Below are 26137 nucleotides of genomic sequence, written 5' to 3' on the forward strand. Positions count from 1 at the left end.
CTTCTCTACACTACTGGCTGCACATGAGAATATGCCTTTATTTCAGCACCCCTTCAAATAAGAAAAAATCAGAACATAGCTCCACCGGGTTCGAAGGACTGTACAATGCTCTCTTAAAACACAGACACACAGTTTATTTTAAAGGCAGAACTATAGGACCACGCTCATTCCTGCTCTATGTTCCCTCCATTCGCATGTTGCCTGTCTGGACTCTATACTCCTTGGCACAAGAACTATATTTTTAATATGATTTAAGTGCATAGCACACTACATTGTGGAGGAAATACAGATAAATAAATTACCACAGTTATCAGTTGCATTTCACTCTTTCTTCTCCCAAACCTAGTTTATTATGCAAGAACACTCTCCATGCGTTTGTGGCTACACCACATTTAAACAGTTACGCCTGCAAGCACCCAGCCACTTTTGTTTCTACAACCTGACTAATAAGCTAAGAACAGCTAGTGAAATGTTACAAACTAATAAAATCTGCAAACTGAATTTTTAGATACCAAATACCATAAACTTACTTCAGGTTTAAAATCCACCATATCTCCGGTGCATTGCTCCTTGTGGTTAAACAACACTTGTGCAAAGTAGGTGTAAAATACTACCATTCCCATTACTTTGCACAGTGGTAAATAACTATACAAAGAGCAAAATAGTATAACCCACGCACCTCCTGGGTGTGGAGTTCTGTCCCATCTAGTGGCATTGAGACCACTTAGAGAGAGAGAAAATGAGTCTGCTCTACAGCCTTAGCTAACAGCGAGTTGGCTTTTAGTTCATGAGGTAAAGGCTCATTCACTAAGCTCCAGAGGTCCCAGGTTCCATCCTGCCTGCTGACGACCGGGGTCGGTCAGTGTTACAGAAGCAGAGACTGAGCCTGAGTATTGCAAAGCAAGCGAAACCTTTAAAAGGGAATGAAATGATTAAGTAGGTAGCTATAGACCATGGGCGCCTAAGTAGGAGAGTTCTGCACTGCTTTCTGTGATATACAAAAATGAGTCTGGCTCAGAGTCTTGCTGCCAAAGCAGACCAGGACTGGGAGACACTGTGTCTTGTATCGTTGCTACTGGACAGTTCTGAAATTACAGTGAAAGGTCCAATGTTGCAGTGTGGTCCTCCTTGTACAGAAACCATATCATCTCTTTCCCTGGGAGGCCTCAGAGGGGGGGATTCTTAGGACTCCCTCTGGTTGCATTCGGATGGACTATAGTTGGAGCAGCCCTTTTCCACAATCCTTCCCCTCATACAATAGAATACACATACTGTTCACCATGATTAGGCCCTACTGAATTCACAGTCCATTTTGGTAAGTTTAATGGTTACAGGATTTTAAAAATCTTACATTTAATAGTTTCAGATATTTAAATGACCGTGTTGTAACTGTGGGGGTCCCAACCCAAAAGGAGTGTGTTTGTGTGTGTGGGGGGGGGTTACAAGACTATTGTAGGGAGGTTGCGGTATTGCCACCCTTACCTCTGCACTGCTGCTTGTGACAGCGCTGCCTTCAGAGCTGGGCTCCCAGCCAGGAGGTGCAGCGCTTCCTGCAGCTGGCAGAGGTTCACTGAGGTGGGTATGACCTGGCCTGGGAGCAGCCCATACTGGGGAAGAGGAAGTCCAATCCCTGCCTGGGCAGAACTAGCAGCTGGAGCCTGGTGCATTGTAGGAGCCCTGCCCCTCCCCGACTCTGGGCCTGGCGCTCAGGTTTAAAGGGGCCTGCGGCTGGCTTTGTGGGGGGGGGGGCGGGGGTGTGTGACCACAGCAGCCCCCTAACCACACCCTGTGCAGTCGCCCACAGTGCCCATTCATAAGGCCAGCCCTGCCCCCCCCAAGTGACAACCTCCCCATACCATGCCACCCTCACTTCTGCTTTGCTGCCCAGCAGCACCCGCTCTGTGCCCATCTAGCTCTAAAGGCAGTGCAGAAGTAAGGGTGGCAATACCACACACCCCGCTGCAACTGGCAGATTTCACTGTCCGTCATGCGTTTTTCATAGCTGTGAATTTGGTAGGGCCCTAACCATGATAGCTGTTTGGCTGAGTACACTCTTCTTTCATGCTCAATCACAAGGTTGCTGTGTGTCACAAAATCAATGTGCCTAAACCTAATCTAACCTCTCACTTCTCAGAAAGTCCTGGAAAAAACTGGTTCCTCAAATTTTCATTTTCTCTCTTGCATTCCCTTCGTTTTTCTACCCCCATTGATAACTTACTCTAAGGTAATAAAATACAGAATTTAACCCGCAGAGTGTTGGCTTTTTCCAGTCAAATATTCAGCGGTGCCTGAATATTTCTGCAGTCCTCAAAGTGTTAACAGCCAGAAAAAACACACACTTCCCATTCTGTGACTTGTGTTGAGACAATCTAACAGCTCCCATTTCCCATGCTAGAAACTGGTTAAGACACAGGGCAAGTAGTTAGGAGTTCTATTCCCACTACAGTTTTTGGTTTGCTGGTGCTGGGCCAGATATTTGATATATGTACATTAGATTCCCTGTCAGCAGATAGGAGACCCTGCTTGTCTATCATATAGAGATGTTTGTGAGGCTCACTGCATTAAGGCTGGTATATCGCTTCCTTATCCGTAGGTGAAAAATGCTCCAGAAGTATTAAAACAGGAAGCCCGTGTTTGTATCTCAGGATGGCATCTTGGAAGTTTTTGGACAGAGGGAGTTAAGATCAAGATGGCACATTTTAGAGAACAATACTGACTTAGGGAGCCATGAATGGTAACCTGCAAAGCTATTGTTCATCGTCAGGAACAACTGCTTTGTCAGAAGCGGGTGCGAGACGTGGACTGGTAAATGCTGAAGCCGTACTTTTGTGTGTACATGGCAGTCAGACATTTTTATTGCAAAATGCCGTCTGGAAAAGATGCAAAACAAAATTGCTAAACTGCAAAAGAAAAAAAATAAGGGGGAAAAACAAAAGGCCCCCTTCCCTTTGCTTATTGAGTTCAAAGGCATAACATGCAGCACCCTGCAGCAAATGGGAAGCTACACTAATTTTAAAGCCATAAAACGCTATAAAGTGCCCTGCGGGGCAGGACTACACTGAAGCTAGTTGCACCTAAATAAGACATGGTTCATTTACTTCGCAGCTTAGCCTAATGTAATCATCAGCGGATTTCTAGCCTAGAGTTGTAACAGGCAAATAGCCGATACTGCGGAGGCGACACTCCCAGCCATAGAGGGGGCCTCAGCTAGATTGCTGTTGATTAGAAAATTTTTCAGTTTTGACAAGCACTTAATGAACATAAATCGCACCTTGATTGGTTTCCATTTGGGGCCACAGGCACACCTGAGAAAAAACAACAGTCTCCAACTCCACTTCCCCCATTCTTTGCAGAGACCTCAGCAAAAAAACGACAGTCCTGTTATGAGCCACATAAGAAAATGTTTATCACAAGTTTCTGTGCAAGCAGCAGTGAAAGAACATTTTCCCTAAACGCCTTCCTACACAGAGATATGGACATTACATCCTTTAACATCTTAGTACACTGTGATTTCTTAAAAGGTACTACAAAGCTACCTCCCCAGAAAATAACACTGGGGGACAATTAGTCATTTTAAAATGTGTGTGTCAGTCTGTTCCGGAAAACACTCTGGTCAACCTAAAGCTCCTCCTGGGTCTTGGTAACAAGAAGGTCATCTTGTTCCCTTACTATGAATATTGGGAACTGAGACCCTGAAGTTAAAGGAATAAAAAAACAAAAACCATGCACTGTGTCTATGATACAATATTAATCAGATCAATTGGTGCTCGGGGAGGGAGGGGATAGGAAGGGTCTTTCGATGTATAACACCAGATCTCAAACATACAGAATATTGAATTTTTCATAGTTTGCACATTTTCATGGAAATTTGAATAGGTTATTCTGTGTCTGCCCCTCACTCCCCCCTGCTCTCACTAGATCATAGCAAGAACAGATCTAACATTTAGTAAACACTAGATCACAATTTGTCTATCACAAATAATTTATGTAACATTTATGTCTATACTGGTTAGTGCTACTAGAAATGGAGCTTTATTTTCATAAAGCATCTCTTAATAAATCAATCCCTTGCCTTTTGCTATTTAAATTGCAACTTGTTCAAGTAACCAAACACTTACAGACCTGTCTTTTTTGACAATGAGCTTCACTCTTTGCTGAGATCTCTTACATATTGCACATTTACACTGTTCTGCAAGTAATAGTTCCATGTGCATTGCAGTACCCTACACTAATTACATGTGATAAATCTTGTGTCATATGCTCAGAAACAAATGGATTCCAAGCTAAATATGCTTTATATATTCACAGGTCACTTAATGCACAAACAAGGAGAATCTCTACCCGGTTGTGGGACTAGTTACATGGAAACAACAGGAATAATCAGTCTTCATTACCCTAAGCACAGACTGCTTAGGTGGGAGTCTTTTATGGTACAGCTTACTGACCATTATACAGGACACTGAGAACTCCACATTTCATTATGCCCATGACTTGCCATGTTTTTTCACTTGGCATAGCAGGTGCAGTGGTGATTTCATTTAGGGCTACACTCAGTTTGAAGGGACACTGTTAAGGTTGTTAGGATTTAAAATTTACTTACCTCGGCAGTTTTCCCACACTGCAAGCCTTACCTTAAGGGTGGCAGCTATGTATTTAGGTGTTTTTGGGTTTTTTTAAACTAATCCTTACTGCAGCACTATTTCAAGGAAACAAAGCAGCCTATTTCCCAGTAAACAACAAACGGCATGGATGATCTCCTGTAGTGGTCCCCTCTGGCGTGCTACCAACCCCCTTTGTTTCTCATATGAGCACACATGCTATCTCACACAATATATGTATTAGTTGAAAACACACAGAGGTGATGTGTGATATCCCATATTATCATGGCATAAGGTGGTAAACAGACTCTAATTATAATTTTTTCTGAAGAGGTTACCATGTAGTTTCTACAAAATAACAGTAGCAATGTATCAAAGTATGACAGAATTAAGAAATGCAGCCCAGAGAAATTGTAACAAATGACATCATAAAGCAGTATACTATTCTGGAAAAGGTTTTAGGACAGAAGCTATTAAACTTGTTCACAATTATTTTTGTGTGGAATATATATGGTATCAACACATCAAATATGCAGCAAGGATTAGACACAACACAGTACATCTTTCATGCCTTTCTGTTTTTCCATGTATTCCAATGTTTCATATATATTAATTGATAAAAAATAACTATAACACAAATTTGAGCAACCATAATTTTGTCAAACATATCTTACCCCTAAAATCACTGTCAACTTCCCTTTCCCAGGGTCTGCCCTGAATGCAAAAGGTTTGAAAGAGTACATCTGCATCCTAATTGGTACATAGCAATATGAAGTCATAAACAAAGCTATCTTTGGGTCAATTCCCAGACCTATTCAACGTGACCTGATTTTATGATTACTTTTGCCCTTCCAAGAAAGGTATTAAAGAAGAGATTTCAGACTTTACAAATCTCTAGAGTTGTATTTTCATATGAAGCAAACTATTTTTTATTAACTACAATCATCAGGGAAAGCGTGGGTAGTTTGTTAATCCAACATACTTATACATACCTTGGGGCTGGGAAACAGTTCAAGGGGAAAAACACTTTTTGGAGCAAGAGAAGAGCCAAAGATGTTTGCACAAAGTTATTCATATATCCAGTTGTGCAACACAGCACTTAACTACTACAATTAAGGTGACCAGACAGCAAGTGTGAATAATCAGGACAGAGAGTGAGGGGTAATAGGCACCTATATAAGACAATGCTCCAAATATCGGGACTGTCCCTATAAAATCAGGACATCTGGTCGTCCTAACTACAACGATAGGCAGACTGCAAGAACACATTGTTGCCAGCCCCCAAACTTACAAAAATCATTTCTCAGGTCCCCCAAAATCATGAAATTGGCCTAAAAACAATAATATATTTTGGGTTCTTTTTGGCCACTGAATTTTTCAAGTTCCCATTTTCAAGCTTTTCTGCAGAAGCATGAAGTCAAGGAATTTTTTTTTTAACATGAGAATCCCAGCTTTATTTAATCATGTCTTGAGGAGCTAAGGCTTTAAGAAAACAACACTAAATATAATGAGATGTGAGAACATTGCTGGAGTTGGCTACAGTGCTAGACACTCGTGTGTCACATTTCAACAGTTTTTACATGGATCATCATTTAAACTCTGACTGGGTCCTAGAAGAGCAGTCCGTGCCTGTAGAATTTCACAAGCCAAGGTATTGTTATGGTAGTTTTAGGCTGTCTCCTAAGAAGGTGAGTGTCATTACAATATAGAGGAGCAGATGTGCGTGAAGCAAAACAACTCCTGGCCATGCTGAAGTTTCACACACCACTATTGCAACATGATTCCTTTGTCTGATGATGGAAAAATCATTCCTAAGGTCTTTATCATTAAGCCAACATGAACTACGTTTCTATGAATGATGGAATGAGCTCATTTCTCCTTCAGTTAGCGGTGTTCATAAGAAAATGGATTTCCAGAGTTGTGGATACCACCAAGCCAAACTTATTTAGATGAGTCTCATCTGGATACAGTCTAACAATTTTTTTTTTTAGTCAGTCCTGCAGCACCACCACAATCCCAATAACCTTTGTGAAGGTTATTTGAACAGAGTCTATCCCAAATGGGAGAAAGATGAAATAGAAGCATTCCTCTTGTGTCTCAGACCTCAGAACATTATGATAAAAACACCCAGCTTTCATACAGCACTTTTCATCTGTAGATCTCAAAGCACTTTACAAAGGAGGTTGGTACCAGTACCCCTATTTTACAGAAGGGGAAACGGAAACACAGGCCTGGTCTACACTACGCGTTTAAACCGGTTTTAGGAGCGTTAAACTGATTTAACGCCACACCCGTCCACACTAAGACACCCTTTATATCGATATAAAGGGCTCTTTAAACCGGTTTCTGTACTCCTCCCTAACGAGAGGAGTACCGCTAATACCGGTATTACCATATCGGTTTAGGGTTAGTGTGGCCGCAAATCGACGGTATTGGCCTCCGGGCGGTATCCCACAGTGCACCACTGACCGCTCTGGACAGCAATCTGAACTCGGATGCAGTGGCCAGGTAGACAGGAAAAGCCCCGCGAACTTTTGAATATTTCCTGTTTGCCCAGCGTGGAGCTCCGATCAGCACGTGTGGAGATGCAGTTAAAAATCAAAATAAAAAAAGAGCTCCAGCATGGACCATGCGGATGTGATCGCTGTAAGGGCAGGCAAATCTGTTCTATCAGCGCGCCATTACAGAAGACGAAATTCAAAATCATTTTTAAAAATTCTCCACGCAGACGCCATAGCAGGGACTCAGCGCACTGCTGCGTGACAAGCGTAACGGAAAGCCAAAGAATCAAATGGACGCTCATGGAGGGAGGGGGGACTGAGGACTCAAGCTATCCCACAGTTCCTGCAGTCTCCTAAAAGCATTTGCATTCCTGGCTGAGCTCCAAATACTTCTAGGGTCAAACACAGTGTCCGCGGTGGTTCAGGGCATAGCTCGTCAATTTACAGCCCCCACCCACCCCCAGAAGTAAAAGGGAAAAAAATTGTCTCTTGACTCTTCTAAATGTCACCCTATGTCTACTGAATGCTGCTGGTACACGCGATGCTGCGGCACTCAATTGCAGTATCCTCTTTCCCCATCACTGGTGGTAGATGGTGCAATATGACTGGTAACCATCCTCATCATCAGCCTTGTGGCAGATGGTGCTGCACAATAGGATTGGTACCTGTCCTCATCATCAGCCCGTGAGTGCTCCTGGCTGGCCTCAGGTGAGGTCGGCCGGGGGCGCCTGGGTAAAAAAACTCCTGGTCATTCCCAGTAGATGGTACAGAACGGCTGATAACCATCTTCATCGTAGCAATAGGGGGCTGAGCTCCATCAGCCCCCGCCCTTCATGTGTAAAGAAAAGATTCTGTACTGCCTGGACTATCATAGCAGCGGGATGCTGGGCTCCTCTCCCCCACACTGCTTAATGTCCTGTCTGGACTATCATAGCAGCTGGAGGCTGCCTTCCCCTAATTTTATCTCACTAACAAGTCACTGTTTCTTATTCCTGCATTCTTTATTACTTCATCACACAAATAGGGGGACACTGCAACGGTAGCCCAGGAAGGCTGGGGGAGGAGGGAATCAACAGGTGGGGTTGTTGCAGGGGCACCCCCTGTGAATGGCATGCAGCTCATCATTTCGGCGGGATCCAACATGGAGGGGCTGTGCTCTCTGGTTCTCTGATACAGTGCTTCTCTAGTACACTTGCCCCATATTCTAGGCAGGACTGATTCTATTTTTAGATACCATAAAGGAGGAATTGACTCAGGAAGTCATTCCCATTTTTGTCTTTTGTGCCCCCGGCCAATCTCAGCCAGGGGCACCTATGACAGCAGCAGAGGATACAGCACAAAAGGACTGGTAACCGTCATCTCATAGCCAATTTACAAGGGTATGGTAGATGGTACAGAACGGCTGATAACCATCTCTGCTATCATGCAAAAGCAAATGAATGCTGCTGTGTAGCGCTGCTGAATCGCCTCTGTCAGCGGCATCTAGTACACATACGGTGACAGTGACAAGAGGCAAAACAGGCTCCATGGTTGCCATGCGATGGCGTCTGCCAGGGCAATCCAGGGAAAAAGGGCGCGAAATGATTGTCTGCCGTTGCTTTCCCGGAGGAAGGAATGAGTGACGACATTTACCCAGAACCACCCGCGACAATGATTTTTGCCCCATCAGGCACTGGGATCTCAACCCAGAATTCCAAGGGGCAGGGGAGACTGCGGGTACTATGGGATAGCTACGGAATAGCTACCCACAGTGCAACGCTCCAGAAATCGATGCTAGCCTCGGACCGTGGACGCACACCACTGAATTAATGTGCTTAGTGTGGCCGCGTGCACTTGAATTTATACAATCTGTTTTACTAAACCGGTTTATGTAAAATCGGAATAATCCCGTAGTGTAGACGTACCCACAGAGAGATGAGATGACTTGCCCTAGGCCACCCAGCAGGCCTACGGCTGAGCCAGGAACAGAACCCATGTCTCCACAGTCCCAGTGCACTATCCCCTTGGCCAAGCTGCCTCCATACAATGCTATTTTATGTACACAGTCAAACTATTCTCTTGGATATGTACCCAAGATATATAGATGCTAGATGGCCAGTTGGATTTTATAAGGACAGTCAGCAGGGTTTTCCTCTCATTCTCGGTTATTTTGGAAGGCAATGAAATAAGAATAAAGCCTTGGGAACTTTTTCCCGGAAGAAAGTTATTAAATGGTTTCCATTTCCCACAGGCATCATGAGGAAGAGGAGACCCTTCCTTTAGAGAAATGTTGGAACTTACCACCTTTCGCATGGTGCGAGATACCAGAATTGTTGGAACAATTTGAACCCACTGTGTCTAAGATCAATGGTGAGCCATGCATGCTGGAACTAGATGACCTTCCCCCACTTCATCCTTATTCTGAGATGAGATGAACCTTTGGAATGGAACCCTTGGAGCTTTGTTTCTGCCCTGGCAAAGTTTAGGCTTTGGTTTTCTGCTTGGGAATCTTAGGATTTGTCTGCATGGGGACACTCAGGAAAGATAATTTGAATTAAGTGGATTCAGCAATCTAAAGCAAATTAAGACAACTTTAATTCTGAATGAGTATGTCCACATAGGGGTTTAATGCAGTTTAAATAATCCACTTTAAATGTACACCTTTTATTAATTCAAATGAATTTTACTGAGTGTCTCCCTGGAGACAAGCCCTAACAATAGCTTTGAGTATCAAGAAAAGTAGGTAAGAACTGAAATCTTGGGAATACGACGCAGGGAGCATCTCCTTAGCAATCTTGAGAGTAGTGTTCAGAAATTCTCAAAATAAGCTGTATTTCTTGAACTACAAAGATAATTCTGAGCTTTGATGAAAGGCACTTTCCAAGGAGCGCCATATAACCAGGATAACGATAAAACCCTCCCTTCCCCACAGTCTGCCATGGAGCTGTGTATCGATGTAATAAACACAAATACAGAAACAAACTGATTCACATATAAAACAAATTATAATCCCCTCAGGAAAAAGTTACGTTTTCATCTCTCTTTATTAGAAGTGGGGAAGTGAACAATTGAAGTGGATCCTAGGGCAAAACATTTTACACGAAGGACAACCAAAGCTAAAGCTGTGTCATCTGCTGACCTGTGGCATGCTGGTAAAAAACCCAAAAAGGTAGATGGGTGTCAAAATAGGTATTCATCAGGATGACGCTAAGTTAAAGAGGCTTCAAACACAAACTTGTCCTTCACCATTAAAATAGCACTACCCAGCAAGTATCCTAGCGAATATACACAGGGAGCCCTGATGCATGGCACTATGCCATTAGGAACCAAGAGATGCCTAGACAAACTCTCATGGGTCCCTTTGTGAAGGCAAGACAGACATGTAAGATGAATAGGTAGACACGGTGAACTGTGAAACCTGCAGGTCAAAGTTCTCTCTCATTATCCCCTCCATTTTTCTATCAAGGTAGTCCCTTAGGCACACTAAGGGAAGGACAGGTTTAAGGTTCTTGAAAAAAAACTGTCAGCACCAAGTCCTGAAAATGTAGGTTGCTTATGTATATAGTTTCTCCTTCTTTAAGAAAAGGAAAATGCATTTAGTGATTGTGAAAGGTGTCAGGCTGACAGCATTAGCAAATGAAGTTACTTATTTAGCTAACAAAGTATAGCTCAAGCTTCCCCATGCTGCCCTGCCATTGTGTCTCAACTCTTCTGGAGGCACCACCTCTAGAATTCAGATGCTAGTTCACTTTCTGCACCCTTGTGATATTTTGTTTCTCTGTATAGACTGCTTACAGGGTGCCAGTTTTGATATCGGTTTGTGTGATGTAGACTTTTCACGCAGAAATGGTCCAAGACCACTGAGTCATTTCTCATAGGCTGCTGAACATATTTGATAGTAAGGATCTGTGATCATTATGACCTTAGACCTGATACGAGGCAATGTTGCCAAACACATTGTCAGTGCTTGAAGAATAGATTAAATATTTTAATGATTTTTGCCCCTGCAACTTTTGCATCAATTCAAACTGCAGTACAGAGGGACTGAAATTGCCTTTTCATTTATTTCTCCCCCTTATACCCTCCCCATCCTCACTATTCCCGAAAGGGTTGCCAAGTGCTACACATTAGGGAACCATAACTCCAGAGCTCTGAAGAAGAGGTTACTCACCTTGTACAGTAACTGAGGTTCTTCAAGATGTGCCCCCCTGTGAGTGCTCCAGCTCAGGTGTCAGTGCGCCTTTGCTCGGAGAGTTTTGTAGTAGTGCCCATACAGGGTCGCACATGCACAGTACTGGTCTCACGGCGCCATTGATGCCTCATTTAGCATGCATGTGACCCGAACCTCAGTTCCTTCTTTACTGTAGAGTCCTATTGCACACTCCAACATAGAGGGGAGGAGGATGGGTAGTGGAGCACCCACAGGGGAACACATCTCGAAGAACCTCAGTTACTGCACAAGGTGAATAACCTTTTCTTCTTCTAGTGATGTCCCTGTGGGTACTCCACTTCAGGTGACCGTAGAGGACAGTGTGCCCTCCTGGGGATGGAAGGGGTTTGGAGTTGGCTGGTTGATGGAGGATAACACTGCTAATCCTAGCTTTGCATCTGATTCTGGACCTTGTATTATTGCGTGGTGTTTTGCGGATGATGTTATTGATCTGGTAGAATGTGATCTGGTCCCCTATGGGGATTGTATGTCCTTTAGTTGGTAGCGTGGGCGAATGCACCCAGAAATCCATTTTGATAGTCTCTGTGCTGATATAGAGGATCCTTCAGAACCTTGCGCGATAGAAACAAAAAGTTTCGGGGATTTCCTAAATGGTATGGTTCTATCCAGGTAGAATGCTAAAGCTTGTCTAACGTCCAAGATGTGCCATGCAGCTTCATGTACATTCTTGTGTGGTTAGGGAAAGAATGTGTGTAGATGTATTGGTTGATTTAAATGGAAGGACAAGGATATCTTGGGAGTGAATTTTGGATGGGTTCTTAATGTAACTTAGTCTTTAAAAAAAGATAGCATGTGGTGGGTCTGCCATGAGAGCCCCTATTCCTCTCCCACACATCGAGCCGATGTGATTGCTATTAAAAATACGATTTTCATTGATAGGCACATTAAAGAGCAAGTCATCAAGGGTCTGAACAGGGTTCTGGTGAGACCTTTTAAATCCAAATTAAGGTCCCACGGTGATGTAGATGGGCGTACATCTGGGTAGATTATTTGTAGGCCCTAAAGGAATCATTTGGTGACTGGATGTGTGAACAGCATTGCCTCATCGATTTTTTGATGAAAGACAGTGATAGCAGCAAGGTGTACATTGGTCGAACTTATGGATATGCCAGAGGTTTTTAATTTGAGAATGTAATTTAGTGTCAGTGGAAGGAGTGCTGACACAGCGGTATAATTGGCCGAGTGACTGACGGTTCTGACTCCTTCAGTGTCGTTGACGGTGCCGTGGTGGAGGAGGTAGGCTTGGTGCCCCTTGACTCTGCACTGGAGAGCTGGGATTCGGCAGAGGCTACTGCACGGGAGGTGCCGGAGATTCCTGGAGCCTCGTAAGTGCTGAGCTGCAGTGTGGTCAGCATCGAAGAGAGTGACCTGGCTGGAGACCACTTCCTCTTGATCTGCTCTCTACAAGACGAAGAGGATGCCCATTTCCTTGCAGCTTTTTTGGAAGAATGAGTCTTAGGACACCTTGCTAGAGAAATGTCTGGTGATCTGTGCCGGGAGGGGTTTCCTGCCCTGGGTCAGAGGTTGGTCGTAGAGACTTCTCCATCAAAAAGGGTTTCCGGCTCAGGTCCTCTCTCTCTGTGAGCCCTGGCTTTGAGCTTGCTACAATGTGCACATTTCTGAGCAATGTGTGTTGCCCCCAAGCAACAGACATATTAAGTGTGTCCATCTGACACAAGCATAGCTTTCCTGCACATCATGCAGCGTGTAACGCCTGATGAACCAAGCATTTCACTCCAGTTTCATATTCACAACAAGCAGGGAGTCTACACAGAAGACTGCTTATGTAGAAATTCTGTACAAACAGGTCTATGTATGTAACTGAGTGTTGAATATCTGATTCTGCCTCAAGCTGTGGTTTACATATATGACTAGGCAGAGAGGCAGAAGCTGTTTCCATTTCCAACCCACCAAGGGGAGAGCAGCACTTGCCCACGATGAAGGATAAAGACAGGATTACCAAAATCTACAACTGGCCTTGCTCTCCCTTTTCCTCTGCAGACCATTGACTCTGTGTGGAACTCTGCTGCAGAATGAGTAGCAGAAAGCACCTACTGCCTGGAGGATGCAAAAAAAAAATCCTATTCATGGTAATTGGCTGCCACCTGGTTGATAGAGAGAGTAACAGTGCTCCACACTTTACATTGATAATACCTAAACGAACAAAAACAAAAATGTTCCATGGGCACTCTCGTTACTTTTGCAATGATTTCCAATGGCTTCTTCAAGACTAATGCCAATGGAAACAACATTTAAAATGACATAATATGGGTTATTGTTCACCCCATAGTAATGTTATAATGTGAATGTGCAGTAGCTGCTTCCGAACCTTAAAGAGACTGGCATTTTAAATTTGCTAAATTCACTTGACTGCACACCAAGCCACAGTAAGGAGAGTGTGTTACAGTATCAATCTTCACCCTGTTCTGTAACAGAACATTTCAGTGGATTACTATTGGCTTTGTGCACCCACAGACTAACTTGGTGGAAATTCCTATAGCTTTAAAATTGTAAGCCAGTTGATCAAGTGAGACATCTTGTGACACCTCTGCTGAGGAAACTCTCTGCTCCTGGTGCTCGAATGGCTGGTTCCTTTCAATATGGTAGTGGAGATATTACTTTAAAACTTAAATTGCCAGGGAAAAGTAATGAGAAGTTATAAAACCCTTAGATGTACGGGGAGGAAGGTGAGCAAGTGGTCGTACACGGAGATATACCTTCAGCAAAACCCAGAATTGATTGCCCTGTATCAGCTTTGCTTGCAAAAGTGCAATGCTGGTAGTCTTGACTTGCAGCAGGGAGGCTCAACTCTTGCTTCAAGGTCAAATGCTTTGAGGCTTTCTCGCCAGCCTCACACAATTTAATGGAAGACCCACAGAAGCAGATGCAGTTGGGCTGTTCTAAAAGGATCAGAAGAACAGGGGACGAAGCCCGGCTGGAGTGGACAAAGATTCTGGGATATGAATTCTGTTGCGGGTCAGTGCCTTGCAGCTAACTGCCATGCAATTTATGAAATCAATAGCTCTAAAGAGTCAAGGAAGTGACATCAGAGATGACACTAAGACATTCCCAAGAGGGTAGGAAGTAAGGCTGAGAAGTTTTGTCCCACGCCAGAGCAAGCACTAATGCTCAGTGGATTGTACTCCCAGGAGACTGTGTTCAGCAGAAGAGCTCAAGAAAGACTTGATTGTTGCAGCCCAGCAGGTGGCCCCAACAGTTTTAGCCCCCGAAAACTAGGATCAACGTGCAGATCTATGAACGCCAAAGCATTTCCGCTATGCCGCATCCCTTCAGAGAAGAGATTTACATCCTTCAATGCTTGAGAGCTCACGAGTTACATGTTCCGTTTAAAGACAGATGAGGCTGCTGGAATGCTGGGTTTATATGACAATACATTGAACAGACCTTTGATCATAGTGAGGAATGTGATTCCACAACACAAAAATACACCCTCCTCCCCCATCTCTGTGGGTCTTGGCGAATTCAGAAACATAGGGCTAGACTGTGGCTTTAAGCCATGGCCTGTGCTGGACAGCATGTGAAGAGCCTGAGTGTCTTGGCATCCCACACTGCAGAAGCAGTTCTGGCTCCACCACCTTCCAAAGAGATGCAGCAGCATGTTCTCCCATCCCTACCCAATCAGCTCTGACCGATGGAGCAAACTCTTCTCCACTCTTTTCAGGTAGCTAGTGCTCAGAGGAGTGCTAGGACTGTGCAGCGACCAAGCTCCCCCAGGCAATTGGGACTGTGGATTGTGTTGGGGGGCCTAAAGGGAGGCGAGGCGCCTCATGCTTTCACCCCCTTCTTGATGCAAGATCGGTGCAATAGTGTCTTCCACATAAGGTATTTTAATGGTGTATGTGAAAATTCCACAGTAATTTAAAAACTAAAAAGGTGATTAAATGTTTTTTTTATTTTTAAAAATGCCACCATCACTGCTACCCAGGAAACACACGAGCTATAGAAAGCTTAAAAAATGCATTCTTATTTACTGCATTCATATCACCTTTCACAAATCAAGAAGTGTCATCTCTTAAAATCCTGATATTTACAGCCATTCCTGCAAGTCTAGAAGAAGCCCAACATGAAATAAACTCTTACGTCTACTGAACAACTAGTAAACTGCATAAAGGAAGGTTATCTAGGTTGTACATGTGATCACACTATGGAATTTTAGCTAAAGTGTGCCCTCAGGTTCATACTTCATACAGGATTTTTTTCCACCAGAGACAGGGTATTTTTGTCAAACCCTGTCCAGATGAGCCTGCTAACAGTATCTGATCTGTGGTCTGACAAGTGCTGACTGCAAAGAGTGTGGCATACTTACATGTAAACTGGGATGATAGGTCAGTACACCGTTGTCACACAACGTAACGTATTTCTTCTTCCACTCTTTATTCAATGACTTGCCACTTCGCTTTAGCAGCACACCCTATTAGAGAGGAAAAAGGCAGAGAAAGGAATTAAACATGATCTTTTGCAAATGCATAGCCATTCAAAGGCAAGGGCAGCAGAGACTTATAACATATTCACTAACATTCTAGTACTGTGTTTCCCTACAAGCTTCTCCATCTCTTCATTTTGTTTTGTTTCTCCCTTCTCTTTCTGCCAAAATATATCGAATGGCAGCTACCAGCAGCCTCAGCAGCAGTAGAGTAATAGCTCTTCAACATGGTTTTCAATAAAGCAAGTTAGCCCAACAAAATATCGTCTGTGTCAACATTTGCTCTGTCCACTAGGGCTATCACGAGAAGCTTTTGTACTGAATTATACCTCCCTTGGAATTTATATTTTAATGGTGGCGCTCAGTCAGATTTATAGCCATAACAATAAAGTCTAAGTTGAGCAAAGATCAAACACCTAGTACACTTGTGGGCACTATAAAATAAATGATAAATAATAAATTTCTGTCGGAATGGATTTTCCATGCAATTATGGATTCTAGTGTTTTTAGTGTGTGGCTCCTGGATTCCTTTATGTCAACTGCTATTTGTGGATTCTTCTGCTGTATCTGAGCTCAGCCGCAGCATGGGCACGGAAAGGCAGCAGTTAGCATTTGATTGTTTCTGCATGAACACTCATTCTACTAATTTGTGCAGCTTTCTCTCCCTTTCCCAAGCAGTGGCACGGCACAGAAATTCTTCCAGTTACTTATAATCCTAGCAAGGAGAAGCACTATTGATGCAGGTGACAGCAGGAGAGACCCTTACAAGGAAATAAAGCTAAAGCAGGTTGCGGGGGGAGATTTTGAGAGTGCAATCTTGAGTAATCCAGAGGGGAACCTTGGAAGAAGATGGATGGAAGGATAACCTGGGGGTCATGGAGTAAGAGAGGGAGAGGGAAGAGGCCAAGTTTTGTTTTTCCAGGGAGCAGAAGGGAAAATAAGAGCAGCCAAACAGGAAGTAATTTACCACAGCAGCGGGAAGAGATGATTGAACAATGAATTAAGATGTAAAACTACTGAAAATACACAAAAATATTGGAGAGGAAAGGAACTAAAATAAAAAGGAAACTCAAGACAAAAAACGGTCTGTAAGGAAGTCCAGGTACAGACAAAACTAAATTGGAATTTATGAAAAACTGGAACATAGGAAAAATACAGAAGGAAGGGCAAGAAAACAAAACCATGAGAAAAAACTAAATATTTGTATGTACTTGATCTTACTACCAACCTAATTCAAACATATGGTGTCATTTCATGTTAACTAAGGAAGTGGTCTCACCCTGGGGACATTTCCCCCCAACATTACAGTATAACTTGACTGGTTAGGGCATTGAGAGACAGGAAACCAAGTTCACTGATGGAGTGGTTTCATGAGACAAACAATTTTTAATAAACATAATTCATTTCAATTAATCACTTGGTTCTCCCATTCCAGTTATGCCCATGCTGAAATACAGTTTACATCTATATTGGTAATTGTAACACTCAAAAGGAAAAGGACCGAAACATTGAACTTATACTAAACATGTAAGTGGAACTTGCAACTTTCAATAACTAGCACTAATAACTAAAAGATCTTTCATCGTGAGTTTAAAAAAACTGAAACATTATGAAGATAGCCACTTTAATAAGGCATTTGATCTAAACACCTCTCAGTTGAATTTTAGTGTTTTACAAGCCATGATTTATATTTTCAAAATTCATTATCACAGTTAGATTGGCTGGAACTTCTATGGCATTTCTGTCTATCCTGAACTAAATAAAAAACTAAGCCCATTAGGCTAATCAAGATATAACAACCAATGCTTTAGGAACAGTTTTGTCTAGGAAATTCTGATTAAAAACACAATTATAAGGCATCTCTTAATGAATGCTGCACAGTATAATTTGGTTGAGGACTATTTCTAGTTAAACTGCTCTTACTCAGGCAAATATCAAACTTCTATCTTCGTATCCAAGTACCATCTTGGGGACCCACAGCTAGGCCTGGTCATTTTGTACTGAGAAGTATCTGCAAATTCAATATATCCTGTGGTTTCACACGTGCTCAACAGCATGGATCAGTTCAAACCAAAATCAGGTTCTTATGTTTAAATAAAATTAAATAATGAAGGAATAGCATTTGATATTAGTAAATGGAAAATACAGCAGGAAATAGAAAGTAAAAGGTATAATATGGCCAACTATTATGATACTGTATTTAGTACATTTTTAAAAAATGAATAAACCTAAAGAAAGCTGTGATGCATGCTTACTTTTTTAGTTCAACAGCTTGCTTTATAAAATTATGTCATTTCAGACTGAGTCCCAACAATACAGGGGGACAAGGGTCAGGCCTGTGCCAATGCACAATTACAACTGCTCCATTGCTTCAGAAAACCGTTTCCCTCCCCAAAACACTGACAGACATAATCCTCAACTAAATCCCCCATGCCACAATCCAGATGGATTCATAATACTCCTTTAGCAACTATGGAGATGGTTCCACAGGGGAGTCCAGGGTCCTAACTGCCCTTTACTTGACACACTCCTTAAATAAAGGCAACAGTGACCTTTCAGAATCCACATCGGCTATGAAAGACACTGTACCCAAAAGCACACTTTAAATGACTGAAATTAGGCACAAATGTGTTGTAGTAACTTTCTGATAGTTTGGGGGTCAGGTTTCTCTTTGTTTTTGGATGCAACTTCCCAGTGCTGGAGACCTCAGACTTGTAAAAATGAAACAGGGTTCTGAAGGTTCTTTTCATGGTTCTGCAAGTTTGAGGTTTATATGCCAATTACTGTTTTCTCATGTAAGAGAAGTTTTCTTCTATTAAAAATAAAAGCTTGCATCTGCCTTTGACTTCTATGTTTGTCTATAACAGGTGATAGTCATTTCACCTTTCCAGTCTTTTACACGCACCTAACTAAAACTGAATTCCCCTAAATGTAAGATTGCACTGTTATCACTATGCTATATAAATAAAAAATTAATTTACAAAAGCTATTCCCCAACTGGTGCTGATATGTTTTTTCTTCGTAGTCTTTAATGGGAATTAAACTGTAAAGCATCACATTGGCAATTTTTTCCTTTCCACTTTCTTCATATTTTCAATAAGTGGAAATGCACTTTACGCATTTTTGACTGCCACTCAGCTACAGGTAAAACATTTTACTACTTTGGAGGTGCCTGTTCAAGGCAATTATAAGCTCAATGAAGTGTAAGGTTGCTAATTTTGGTTGGACCTATTCCTGAAGGTTTCATCACATGACAATCTTTAATTAAAGATTAATCTTTAATTCCTGGAGACTCCAGGAGAATCCTGGAGGGCTGGCAATCCTAGAAGTTCGATGATATTAAAATGTCTAAAATGCACTTGGTTCCTGCACAAAGAAACTTTTGCTACTGTGCATGTAAGAGTTAGGAAGTTCCATTTCATGGATCTGGGTGAAGTCATGACTCTGACAATCAAAATGCAAGTTACACCGCTTCATATTCTTTAAAAAAGAGGATTCCACTCTATTTTTATGTATGGTAGCGTTCTATTGAACATTATGTACATCTAACCTCCCTTGTGATGTGTCATAAACATACAGGTAAGGGTAGCATAAAATCCCTCCTTTACCTGCAAGGGGTTAAGAAGCTCAAATAACCTGGTTGGCACCTGACCAAAGGGACCAATAAGGAAAGAAGATACTTTTAAATCTGGGGGTGCGGGGAGAGAGGTTTTGTTTGTGCTCTTTTTGTTTTTGTTCCCTCTGGATAGAGAGAGACACAGCAAGCAGCTAACCCAGCTTCTACTGAAACGATAAATCTAAGATTACAGAAATTGTAAGTAATAGCAAGGAAATGCATTAGAGTACCTTTTGTTTAAGCTTGTGAATTTTCCCTATGCTAAGAGGGAGGTTTATTCCTGTTTTTATAACTTTGAAGTTGAGCCTAGAGCGGAATCCTCTGTGTTTTAAATCTTTTTATTACCCTGTAAAATTACCTTCCATCCTGATTTTATAGAGGTGCTTCTTTTACTTTTTTATTTATAATAAAGTTCTTCTTTTAAGAAACTGATTGGTTTTTAGTGTCCTAAAAATCCAAGGGTCTGGTCTGTGCTCACTTTGTTAACCTACTGGTTGGTATATTATTCTCAAGCCTCCCCAGGAAAGGGGGTGATAGGGCTTGGGGGAATATTTTGGGGAAATAGGAACTCCAAGTGGTCCTTTTCCTGAATCTTTGTCTAAATCACTTGGTGGTGACAGCAGTACTATCCAAGGACAAGGAAAGGATTTGTGCGTTGGGGAAGTTTTTAACCTAAGCTGGTGGAATATAAACTTAGGGGTCTTTCATGTGGGTCCCCACATCTGTACCTCAGAGTGGGGAGGGAACCCTAACATGGTGTGATTTGTTTTGGTTGTAGTTTTAACTATTTGAGTTAACTGACTAAAGAAGTATTTATAGCTAGTGTCAGCCATTCATTCCATCAGTCCAAACTAAAATACTTCACAAGATATATTTGACCCACAATGGCACTCAAAACACAGTAGAACAAGTAATACTGCTTCATTTAAGGACGCAAAATGAACCTCCACCTCTACTCTGGATCAGAACATTCCCAAAGTCTGAGGTGGAACAGATCTGGGGGTCTAGTTCAGACTCATGTCTAGTACAGTGGTAATAACTTCAGAAGTAATTCATATCACCACATTATTTGCAGTATCTCTTCATTAAGCATAAAGAGTCCAGGGCAAAATTACCCTCTGGCAAAGGCTAAATTGTAAAGATTTTAATAGTCAGTGTACACACAAAGTAAGTTAATTTCAGCACAAGGTTATTAATATCCTCATGAAAACACAGGATTCTCAACATTAAAAACACCAGTTGAAAATATGGAATTAAACGTCACTTGTACCTAGCTGTAGTTAAGGGGACTTTGGTTTTACTGAAAGAAGGGCCTGCTCAATCTCCTGCCCCAACTTTTTCAGCCTGAGGGCCAGTGCTATGTACTATTTCTAAAAGATCAAGGGGCTGCAATCAATACTTTGGGGGAAGATTCCCTTGTTTTCCCTGTTCTGACCTATTCCCTTTGTTCAGGTGGTGCATAGGGAGTGGAAACCACCCATAATTCCCCTGTAAGGGATTGGCTCAGCAAATGCAGAGTCATCATAGGCGGCTCCTACACCTTCCCTCTCTCAGTCCAGGGTGGAGAGGTATGCAGGGTGCCAGGTGGGAGAGTGGCTGAAGCACTGCTGATACACCTCCTTGGGAGAGCAAAGTCAGGCAGCACAAGCTAAAGCAATTCCAACGTTTCTTTAAAATCAACTCTCACCTTTTCATGTTCTCTGTATGTGTGTATATTATTTATATATATATATATACACACACACACCCCTCCTTACTATATGTTCCATTCTATGCATCCGATGAAGTGGGCTGTAGCCCACAAAAGCTTATGCTCAAATAAATGTTAGTCTCTAAGGTGCCACAAGTACTCCTGTTCTTTTTGCAGATACAGACTAACACGGCTGCTACTCTGAAACCTTTAAAATCATGCTATATGAGAATCAGGGAACTGTTTTTCAGCTTCTCCTCCTTCTCTCCTCACCTAGGCTATCCCAGGTGGCTCAGAAGGGGAAGTCATCTTTTGCTAGCCATTCCCTTAAATTTCAGGCAGATCCTGTGCTCTCCTGGGGCTCTCACAGCCAGGAGGGAAGCAGGCAATGGTGCAGCTAGAGCTTATTCTCTCCCCCTCTCCAGGCATACGTCCCTGGGGAAGGTACTCAGCTGCAGAAGAGAAGGGACACAGTAACTGCTCAGAATGCTCCTGAGGGTATGACTACTTTGGGATAAAAACCCATGGCTGGCCCTGCTCAGCTGACTTCAAGCTGGTGGGGCTCAAATTCCATGGCTGAAAAATTGCCATGTAGATGTTTGGGCTTGGCCTGAAGCCCGAGCTCTGGGACTCTGCGAGGCTGGAGGGTCTCAGACCTTGGCCTCCAGCCTGAGCCTGAACATCTCCATAGCAATGTTTAGCCCCAAACCTGCGAGGCTGAATCAGCTGACACAGGCCAGCTATGGGTTTTTTATCCCCATGTAGACATACCCTGAGACTGCAGGATCCTCTAACTCCTCCCTGTGGTGTCAAAGCTGATTCAGATCCTCTGGTTAAAAGTGACAGGGTGACACTCAGGAAGCACATTTTCTATTCTTTAATACATACACATATAAAAATACACAGTTTCTTAACACAGTTGTCCTCAAGGGCCACATTTAGAATCTTGAGAGCCACAGATTGGACACCACTGTTGTGGACCCTGTGCAAGTGCATGTTAGGCAGTAGACAGTGGAAGGAAGAGAGAGACTACATTACAGCCCTCCCGCATCATCTCCTCTAATGCAGTGTTTCTCAACGGCCAGTCCATGGCCCGGCGCCAGCCCCTGAGATCTCCCTGACCTCATTTTCCACATCAGAGCAAGACATAAAAAAATTATTTTCATTTCTTCCATACTCCTCAGATGCAGAACAGAATTGGGTCCCCCTTGCAGAGAGGCAAAAGGGGACTGGATGAATCACTTCAATTCGCTCTTTACTCTGAAATGTATAGAAACATCAGGCAAGAAAACAATGGGAAAAAATGGAAGGGAGGTATTTTAATTGTTGAATACAGGGGACATCAGCCCAGGAAATCAGAGACTATAAAGGGCAGGTAGGAAAGTGTATACAAACCTACTTCCTGCTCCACTAAGTTAAAAGCACTGTTCAAAATTACCATCATCTTGATCAAAAAGCAATTATATGCAGTCACCATTTTAACACAATGTTTAATCGAGCAAAAATGTAAACATATTTATTTTTCTAATGTAAGAGAGCCACTCTGTCTGTGACAACCCTGGAGAATGGCCTTGAAAAATGTTCTGAGCCTAGGAGTTAAGAATAGCTAAAAAACACTCTTCACCATAAACTAGATTTAAAATATAGATACAGTACACAAAGCAAGAAATAGACTTTGCGTTTAAAAAGTCCTTCAGCTCACTCCACTTTCAAGTGGTGCTTACCTCTAAGATCTACTAGTGTACATGCAGTACATTATAAAGTCATGTTTTATCCTCAGACCATTCAACTAAGGGACATACCTGATCTTAGTAAATAATAATTTCTAGCCCTCAAATCTCTCCAAGATATCACTTTTTGTTTATTAAAAAAGTCTGTTCCAAAAACTCCCATTGACCAGATAGTATCATTTCATCTGACAATTGATCCATGCACATACTTCAGTTTCGTACTTTCCTCTATCTCAACAATTTTAGCAGCACAATTAAGGCATGGTTGACCCAAGCCTCAAGACTCAATACTTTCAGATTTTAACACCTCCAATTTGCTCACCAACTATGAAAAGAATTTAACACTTCAAATTAAATTTTATCACCTTCCCCAAAAACTGTGGTGGATTTAATAGTGGGATACTTTGTATTTACAGTATTTAATACCAGGTCATTTTTTGTGTGGTTTTAATGAGCTACAAGAAAAATGCTTTGATTTGAGTACACACACTCCATTGCTTAGTTTTTGCTCAAGGAACTTTCTCATCATGCAAAAAACAGAGGAACTGTCTGTCTGTATTGCAATCTCTTTATTAGTAATGTGTATTCTGCATCTAGTCCCAGGAGGTCATTGCAAGCCAAAAGCAATGTTAAGTGTACAAGCTTTAAATAACTTACAAAGTTAATGTAATGAATGTAAGTGTTATCTGAAATCTATCACTCAGTGGCTTGCTGTAGCCCCAAGCTGCAATAAAACACTGCTCATAAATTTATATTAAAACTCTGTTCAATAGCAATTATTTACCAACAAAGATTTATTGATTGCATTTGCTGTTCGAGATCAGGGCCCTAACTGCGCCGATCAGCTGGTGGTGTTGAACTTCAAGGCACCAAGAGATGCTACAGACCACTGTCAGGTTTGGCGTCCTGATCATTATGGCAACACGAGGAACAGTTAATGACAAGACTCCCGTGTGGGATTGATTGCACATAAGGTGGTGGGCTGAAACTCTAGGGACTAGTATGTATTCTAAAAGCCAGCTCAGTTTGAATATCTAGTTAACAATTAAATCTAGAAATTATGAATCCTTTGCCTTGGGCAGCAATCCTTACCTGCGTAAGCAGCTTTAAATGAAAGTGAATGAAGAAACCACCATGAATTTGTCTAAGGTTATGTGTGTTCTGGGTTCTACATAGTGGGGTTCTATGTACTATACACAAGGCTGTGTAAATAACTCTCCATTTCCTACATTTTTTCATTCTTACACAATAAAACCATTTAAACAATTTTTTGTTGAAAAAGCTACAGATGTTTAATATTGCCTTTGCGTCCCTGTTTTATAGGAACGTATAAACTGTTGCTTTTGGTTATGGAGGCAGGCAGAGGAGAGTTATGGGACTCAGTGAAGCTTCCAGATGCCAAAATTAATACATGAGCAAAAATACACCTCAATTTTTTGTTACTCCTTAAAACAAAGGTTCTAGTCTTACTACACTTTTCAACTGCTCTTTGATGCACTGCCTTTTTTTTTTTTTAAACGAAGAGGACTTTCAGAAATATTTGATTTTTCTTACAATGGCGAGCTAAAATCAAGGAGTGAAATCCTGACCACACTGAAGTCAGTGGCAAAGCTCCCATTGACTTCAGTGGAGATAGGATTTCACCCAAGATGTCCATCTCGAGAAGAAAATATTTGTATATATTTGTTTCTATTCTCCTTCTGTTGTTTTGACAGAATGAAACATGTCATCTTTCACTTAATCATAAATTGCATAAATCCTTAATTTCCCACAGAGCTCTCCAGTTCATCAGTAGCTATTGTAATTAGCAGCTAACAGTGCTAAATATTTCCCATGGCCATGTAATCTGCATACTATTTACAAGGAAAACCACATTTAAAAAAAACAAAAACAAAAAACAGTCCTGAGTCAATTTTCACAGACAAGTTCACAAACATCTGTTGTATATGAATTTTAGTCAATAAAGCATCCGCTTCCTTCCAAATCCATTAGCGCTGTAAACAGTCTGACAAACCCTGCAGTTCCCACAATAGATCACATAAGATGGCCTGTGAAGTCTTGTGATCTCTTAAACTAACTGTATTGCAACTGTCTGGTTTGTCCAACTCAGCAAGAGAAAATGTCTTAACCGGTAATTCTTGCTCTCAGAAATGCTAATGCTAATAGATCTCCAATTCTCCCCGTGCTTCCAGAGTGTGACTGGTGACAACTACAGTTCTATAAATATTAAACCATCTCACCAGCAAGCAGCATGAGCATGTGCACCTGCTAAGGTGATGGTAGTGGCACCTGCTACTTCTAAGCATCAGTTCATCTGAGGAACAAAGTGAAAAAATGTTCAAAATGTATCCCTAACATTGAGGGGAAGAAAGGTGTGTGTGGACATCTATCATTGCAACATACCTGCTATGTACAACTACAGATAAGTAAGTGTCTTTCTATTCTACAGAAGTGAAGTATAATGAAACCTCTGTTCCTAGAAACTGATTGTAGCATTAGTCTGCATTTTGGAGCACTATCCAGGTTTGATCAAATTTGAAAGAACAACATTAAGCTCCAAAGGATTCATAATGTTTTTTTTTAAAATGCATTATGACCCCAGAGACTCTGATAATTAGGGTGCTGAACAGGAGCTGGTCTACCTATACCATGTCATGAAAAGATCACCCCTAGGAATGAAGTATGGAGTTCACACCGTGCTAAGAGGAAACAGTTCAATAACTGTTGTGTTGGACAAGCGGGCCCATTATACCCTACCTCACAAGACATCCCATTTAAAAAGTGGTAGATCCTTGGATCCACTCAAGTGCAGAACCCAAGGAGGGCAGCACATACACCATCTTTCCATCACTTCTGATCCCAGGATTGGCTCCTGGAGTAACTTAGAGCAGCTTCTATTTTGGTAATGGGCCAATAGTGGGCCATCAAGCAGCATGGGATTGCGTGATCATCAGGTCCCACAGCCACATCACCTCCTGCTCCCAGATGTTTCTTCCATTAGCAGGACCACAACAAATAAGTAGAAACTGGCAATGCCATTCTATGCTACCCAAGGATTCCCTAATGAAAGGACAGTGACTGAGGATTAAGATCTGGCCTAAACCCTGGCCAATAATGAGTAACAAGCTTCATGGAACATTCTTCTCTTGTGGAGGACCTTTGCTACCAGAAAGGATGGTGAAAAAGTATATGAGAGTGTATCTACCACCATGGGCTACGTATGTCTTGTGCATGTGAACTTAGAAAAATGGTATCTTTCTGTTCAGCTATATGCCAAACAGATCAGTCTTAGGTGTTTTCCACATGAGAAAGATCTGTTACCTATCCCTTCCAATACTGGTACCACAT

At 42.0% G+C, this 26137-nt stretch overlaps 1 protein-coding gene across 4 annotated transcripts in view; it reads right to left on the bottom strand.

Annotated features, from left to right (window-relative positions):
* AGAP1 (ArfGAP with GTPase domain, ankyrin repeat and PH domain 1) overlaps nucleotides 1-26137 on the bottom strand; it is a 645107-nt gene that overhangs the window by 196289 nt on the left and 422681 nt on the right. For all 4 annotated transcript variants that reach the window (XM_045032567.1, XM_045032566.1, XM_045032565.1 and 1 more), the window contains one exon: nucleotides 15637-15741. In XM_045032567.1, coding sequence (XP_044888502.1) covers nucleotides 15637-15741 — 105 coding nt within the window. The remainder of the gene's footprint in view (nucleotides 1-15636; nucleotides 15742-26137) is intronic.

Source organism: Mauremys mutica, chromosome 10 (genome assembly GCF_020497125.1).
Source record: "Mauremys mutica isolate MM-2020 ecotype Southern chromosome 10, ASM2049712v1, whole genome shotgun sequence".
In the NCBI taxonomy this organism is placed as follows: domain Eukaryota; kingdom Metazoa; phylum Chordata; order Testudines; family Geoemydidae; genus Mauremys; species Mauremys mutica.